The sequence below is a fragment of the Triticum aestivum genome, chromosome 5D (assembly GCF_018294505.1).
Source record: "Triticum aestivum cultivar Chinese Spring chromosome 5D, IWGSC CS RefSeq v2.1, whole genome shotgun sequence".
Classification (NCBI taxonomy): Eukaryota; Viridiplantae; Streptophyta; class Magnoliopsida; order Poales; family Poaceae; genus Triticum; species Triticum aestivum.
The window spans coordinates 221,043,717-221,050,313 of NC_057808.1; the positions used below are offsets into that span (position 1 = coordinate 221,043,717).

The 6,597-nt window shown below is 44.9% G+C and overlaps 1 protein-coding gene across 1 annotated transcript; it reads left to right on the forward strand.

Annotated features, from left to right (window-relative positions):
• The first annotated feature begins 2,283 nt into the window (after positions 1-2,283).
• Positions 2,284-6,253, forward strand: LOC123120222 (IQ domain-containing protein IQM3). Its single transcript, XM_044540213.1, has 9 exons — positions 2,284-2,590; positions 2,913-3,027; positions 3,168-3,233; positions 3,465-3,553; positions 3,702-3,789; positions 4,747-4,893; positions 5,003-5,095; positions 5,287-5,388; positions 5,484-6,253. Exons 1-9 carry the CDS (start codon positions 2,388-2,390, stop codon positions 6,021-6,023), a joined length of 1,443 nt encoding a protein of 480 aa, XP_044396148.1. The 5' UTR covers positions 2,284-2,387; the 3' UTR covers positions 6,024-6,253.
• The last annotated feature ends 344 nt before the right edge of the window (positions 6,254-6,597 follow it).

Sequence of the window (6,597 nt, forward strand, 5' to 3'; positions counted from 1 at the left end):
TGGTATTTTCAAGCCAAACCAATCTAGTCCATTCCCTAGAATCGGTTTGAGCCCAAAATTTGAAAATGTGGACTGAACACTCTTGCCGTTGATGCATGCACTGAACACTCTTGCTGTCGATGAATGCTCAGTACGAATTGATTGGTTTGGCTTGAAAATGTGCACATACATAGCTGTCGAATCAGCCCAAAATTTTCAAGCCAAACCAATCTAGTCCATTCCCTAGAATCGGTTCTCTGCCATAAAAGGATATCAACTGTTCCAGCGTGATTCAACATTCGAAGTTGGAGAATGACCAAAAGAACACTGGTTTTCATTACAAAGCAACCAACTGAGGACCAAACACTAGCTTTACATAACAAGTAAAGAGGGTAGCCTAGTTTCGTCCACGCTCCAACATCAGCTCCATTTCTCAGTTGCTCCTTTTTCTTTGACAACACATCATAGATGGACTAAGCGACTGATAGGAGCTCGGATTGGATCAAATGTCTCGTCAGATTACACAATACATGTACTGCAGAATACAAATTTCAGGATACGAACAATTCAAAGTATCAGGAAGGAATGGACAAAATGGCGGCGTCTCACTCTCACCTGCCGAGACGAGTGGGGTTCAGAGAGAGAGAGAGAGAGAGAGAGAGAGAGAGAGAGAGAGAGAGAGAGAGAGAGAGAGAGAGAGATGAGAGAGAGGGTGAGATAGAAGGGTGAGGATGCACTGACCTGCTGAGCTCCAGCCAGCGGCAACGGCAACGGCAACATCAACTGGCTAGCCCTAACCGTAGCGGCGAGCGGAGGCCAAGCTCCAGCCAAGGAAGGGGAAGACGGTGATCCACCGGACGGATGGTGTCAAAGGGAGGGGAAGGTGGTGACCAAACTCCAGCCAAGGAAGGGGAAGACGGCGATCCACCGGCCGGAGCCGGATGGTGTCAGAGGGTGGGGAAGGCGGCGACCAAGCTCCAGTCGGCAGCAACGACAGCGACATCGAAAGATCCCTAACCTTAGCAGCGGGCGGCGGCCGTAGAGGCGCTCCTCATCTAGGTCACCTACCCGTGTTGATTTGGTTTAAGACTATGGGTTAACATGATCTGAGGCCGTTCGGTTCCTGTCCAGACCAAACAAACCCGGTCCAATTATTTTTATTTTTTTGAGAAATCTCGCCGACTTTATGGATTCGAATCATGTTCATAGGTATAAGAATTGGGTCATGACAATTACCTATTAGGGTATGTACAATGGTCGATAAGATAGTCTTATCTTAAGTCATGCATGTAACTTAAAGATGACAAAAAAAGTCTACGATGGATCATCTCTTAGCCTTATCTTCAATAACTAGTCATTCCTAAAAATATGATGAGACATATTGTGTTAAGAGATCATCTCTTGTCTTCTCTTAAATAAGAGAAGACAAGCCTTCTCTTACACGTTATCTCTGCTTCACCTTATCATTTATCCTACGTAACACTTCTAAGATAGCACCATTGTACAAGCCCTTACAAGCATATTTGACGAGATTGCGAGCTTCAAGTCCAACAATAATTAAAGCCCAGACCAAACTAAACTGATTTAGGCACTTAACCCATTTCGTCCGATCCAAAAGCAGCCTGACTGAAACTATGGTTTCAGTCCAAACCATTCCCGGGTTACCGGGTGTATATACTGTTACTGTGACGCTGGGCCAGGGCAAGGACGCAGTTATGGAGCCACCTGCCATGGGTACCACGGGTTCTGGTAGTAGGTAAAGCAATAATTTGAATTTCGACGCTCAAACAGTAATAACAATGCGAATTTCTATCCAGGAAAGCTAACAGTACTTGATGACCGTAAATGCGTTTGGACATAGACGTGCTATGTGCCGCTCCAGAATCATCACATACATAAACCGAGGAGTAGGTAGCAGGAGCATTTGCATCCACCGTGCACCTGAGAGGTGTATGGACAGCAATTCTGAGTCAACACACATCGTTTCTATGTGCCCGCTCCTGGACGAAACGCACGGGCACGGTGGACAGGACACGACCCGGCGGTCGACACACGATCTGCGACCGCGTCCAGCATGCAGCCCGTCACCACCGGCAATCCACGTCACCGTGGACCTTGGCATCCCATGCCACGCGTACTCGGTCGGCACTGAATAACATTTCTGCGCTCTCTTTTTCTTTCTGTTATTGCCGGGAAATCTTTCTGTACACTACACGTAGTTCCCGCCAGCAGGACAGAAAACTAACTCAATAATAAGCGCATTAAATTAAATTATTGTCCAACAATCTCTCGTGTTACACCAGCGCAAGCATAAATTCCTGCTCCTGCTGCTGCTGACTCCTCCTTCCCCCTTCCTCCTCGAGAAGGCTACAACCATTAGTCCATTACCTTGAATCCTTGATAGGTAGATGGAGGTGGAGACCGCGATGCCTCCTCCGGCGGCCGGGCTGAACTCTGCCGTGCGGGAGCCGAACGACACGGAGGCCTCCTCGCCGTCGCCGGCGGCTGGAGGCGGCGCGAATGGCGCGGCGACCAAGGTGCAGAAGGTCTACCGGAGCTACCGGACCAGGCGCAAGCTCGCCGACTCCGCCGTCGTCGTCGAGGAGCTCTGGTAACCAGATCCTAGCAAAAGGATAACATGACTACCATGTTTGTTTCTTTTCCTCCATTTGGTCGTCTCATAATTTTGGCAAAGAAAATCGCCCAAACCCGCCTTTCTTGGGATTTTGCGCTTATTGCTGCCCTTTTCTTTGCTTGTTGCCCTCCCGCGAGCCGGAGATTTTGGTGTCGGCAATGCCTGATTTGCTTTGTCTTGATGATATTTTTTGTTTTTGTTTTTAAAAGGAGGATAGCCCCCGGCCTCTGCATCATTGATTTGTCTTGATGGTTACGGGTGCGGAAATTAAACTGTTTTTTGGTTGGATTGAACGAAGGTGGCAAGCGCTGGACTTCGCGCGGCTAAACCACAGCACCGTCTCCTTCTACGACGACCCGGAGCCGGAGACCGCCGCCTCGCGCTGGAACCGCGTCAGCCTCAATGCATCCAAGGTCTTGCCGCTTTCCCTTTCCCCGCATCAATCCCCAGCGCAAGGCAGCCCACCATGGCCTTTTCCCCACAAGAAAGTTATTCTTTTGATTGGAATTCTCCTTGATTTTAACTCCAACTCATGTTCATGAGCTTGATGCAGGTGGGTCAGGGTTTATCCAAAGATGCCAAGGCTCTTAAGCTGGCTTTCCAGCACTGGATCGAGGCTGTGAGTACAAAAACCGTACACATCAACTACTACTTTTAATCTAATTTTAGTAGTATTGTATCTGATGCCTTTCTATGCTCCCCAAATGAGTGTGAAAAGAATCAGCTTCGCAATATCAGTTGACTTGGACTTTCAGTTAGCTGTGAACATCCATGATAAAAGTTCTGAAGCTTGCACTGTTGATCTGGACTTCTGCTTGCAAAATTTTGAAATCTATGTGCCATCTTGTAGATTGATCCAAGACATAGGTACGGGCACAACCTGCATTTCTACTATGATGCCTGGTGCCAAACCCAGGCTGGCCAGCCCTTCTTCTACTGGTAAGAAAATGACTGCCACTGTGTATTATCAAAATTTTGCCGTTCAAACGAAATGATGCAATCAATATGTAGCTGTCATTTTCCTACAAGATAAGTCTGATGGATTTTGCACGGAAATTGATAAGTCTTTTTCCTTTTGCATATTCAGGCTCGATATTGGTGAGGGAAAAGATGTAGAGCTTCCAGAATGTTCAAGGGCTCTGCTGAAAAAGCAATGCATACGATATCTTGGTCCAGTAAGATCATTTGCATAATGGATGCTATCTTTATTTGGAACGATACCATTCTTACTGAAAATATTTCACTGAGAGCTGCATTAGAACTTCAGAGTGCTAAATAATATGTGGATCAATTGATAAAGGAGTTAAGAACAATAGCTAATACATTATTTAGTTTGTAAGTATATCTATCTAGTTAGGAAAGAGATAAGTTAAAATAGGAAGATGTTGATAGAGTTTGCTGGGAATGATATTTAGTTAGGCAAGAGATAGGTCATTTAGTTGGTAAGGATATCTCAGGTGTAAAGACAAAACTAAGCCAACGAGCCTGCCTAACTTCGACAGGGATTGGGCTGTGCCAGCATCTACATGAGGGCGAGTGCCCTCTCCTCGGTCTCTGGACTTCTGCGATCCGCTGCACATGACATACGTCTTAATGCTATTGTAAGAAAAAAGGGCAGCCTGGTGCACGTGGCTCCCGCTTTCAGAGGGTCCGGAGAAGGGTCTTAATGCCATTGTAAATAAATAAATACTCCCTCCGCCCATAATTGTAAGGCGCACACACACACACACTTCGCAAACTTATTGGTCAATAATGTGGATTACGTTAATACAAAAATTGGTATCGTTGGATTCATCCTAAAAGCACTTTTCAGTGGCATCAATTTGTACGAGACAATCCACATAGTTGGTCAAAGTTACATTTTGGAAAGGTGCATGCCTTATATTTCTAGACAGAGTTATCGAAGATAAATTTGACTGCAAAAGTTCCAGTAGTCTTGAATTATTTTTAATACTTTATACGTATGAGGTCATAGAACTCCCTAGCCTGTGCCATTTATACTTTTCTTCGATTGTTCGTCTTAACCACAGCACACCCACCATGTTCATATTAGTCATAACAAATTGCCACATTAAACTTTGGAAGAAGATTGTTGAGCATGAACTCTGTAACAGTTGTCTAATGTTTTGCAGCAAGAGCGTGAGTACTATGAATACATCATTGAAGACGGAAAAATTATCAACAAGATATCTGGAGAATCACTTGATACAAGTCAGGGCCCTAAAGGGACAAAATGGATTTTTGTTATGAGCACAGCAAAGAAACTTTATGCTGGGCAGGTAGTTTGATAACTCACAGAATTTTATAGCTGCTGATCACCGTTATATAATGTTTTGGAAGATTAGCTTCACTAAATTTTTCAACTTGTATGCTTATTTCTATATCCAGAAAGAGAGAGGTGTATTCCAGCACTCCAGCTTTTTAGCAGGAGGTGCGACCATAGCTGCTGGAAGGTTTACTGCAGAAAATGGAGTTATCAAGGTATTGTGGAGAACCACCATCCTATCTTAGTGCTTCTATTTACACATAGATTTTACACTTGGTGAATTGTTACTTAAATATTGTATCTGTATCCCAAAAGATATAATAGCATACTCACAATTTTGTTCTTGAGCTTTCTCATTGGATGCATTGTGCTAATATGATGGTTTGGTGATCTCTTCTCATTTCAGTCCATCTGGGCATATAGTGGACACTACAAGCCGAGCGCGGAGAACCTTACCAACTTCATGAGCTTTCTAGAAGAAAATGGAGTTGATCTGAAAGAAGTTGAGGTATACTATTTTTGGTCCACCTGAATCTAATCACACTCCTATGTGTTACCAAATGTAAGACGATTCACTTAATCAACTTATTTTGGCATATTCAGGTGCGCTCATCCACCAAGGAAGACTACTATGAGGATCCAGTGCCTAATATCAAAGAGAACCCTGCTGCTGCTGCTATGATGGCATCCAATACTCCACAACTGATTCTGCCTTCCAACATGGTAGAAGAAGACAAAGCATCTGGGCCATCTTCACAGACTGAAGCTGACGAGGACGATAATGTCCGTGTGGAGCAAGCGAGACCAACCTACCAAAGAACCTTATCAGGTGGCCTGCAAAGTCCTAGAGACGCCGTCGTCTCGCAGGATGCAATTCTTGAGAGGGTGAATTCCAAGAGCAAGTCAAAATCCTATCAGCTCGGCCACAGGCTATCCCTGAAATGGAGCACTGGAAATGGTCCAAGAATTGGGTGTGTGAAGGATTATCCGATAGAGCTCAGAATGCAAGCGCTGGAGATGGTACAACTCTCGCCGAGGGCGTCAACTCCTCCGGCCTCGTGGAGGGTACCATCATGCCTCTCCCCCACCTTGCCAATGCCGCCGCTTGTGCCATTGCAGGCCTCCCTGCCCCAGCCAAGTTAGGAACTTGAGTATGGGCAACAGCTGTGTAGTTCTGCTGCTTCATATTAGCTGGGTGCTGCAAAAGTTAGAAATTTGTGCTTGCTGTTTTACCTATGTTCCGTGGACCCATTTGTAGCTCAGATGGATCTGATGAGGATTGTATGAGCTCCAATTTGGTGAATTGATTTAACAATGTATGATTGCACCTTTTTCCCGCCAAATGTCACTATTGCAGAAATAGCTTCATCAGAGTTTTCTGTTTCATATGTCATAGTATGCTTGCTTACGACAACCAGAAAACATGAGGGACAAAGCCTAGAAACCATGATCAAATTCAAAATTCAAGGAGAATCTTCGACTAAAGAGAGGTGCATTTGAAAACTTCTCAGAGTATCCTTACTGATATTACATACAGATACATCAGAATTGCAGAAGGCAGTATCATCGATGAGGATGAACAAGTCAAAATCGGCGATATCACCGGTTCGGCACATCTTTTTAAATTCATCCACCTTCAGTTCACCTGCTATAATGTGTGAATATACTGTCATCACTGCTACTTAGTCACCACCAGCGCAGCCCCTGCATCCACAGT

Coding starts and splice junctions, on each gene's coding strand:
- LOC123120222 (XM_044540213.1), top strand. CDS start 2,388: ATGGAGGTGGAGACCGCGATGCCTCCTCCGGCGGCCGGGCTGAACTCT. Junction 2,591..2,912: donor GTCGTCGTCGAGGAGCTCTG/GTAACCAGATCC, acceptor GATTGAACGAAG/GTGGCAAGCGCTGGACTTCG. Junction 3,028..3,167: donor TCAGCCTCAATGCATCCAAG/GTCTTGCCGCTT, acceptor AGCTTGATGCAG/GTGGGTCAGGGTTTATCCAA.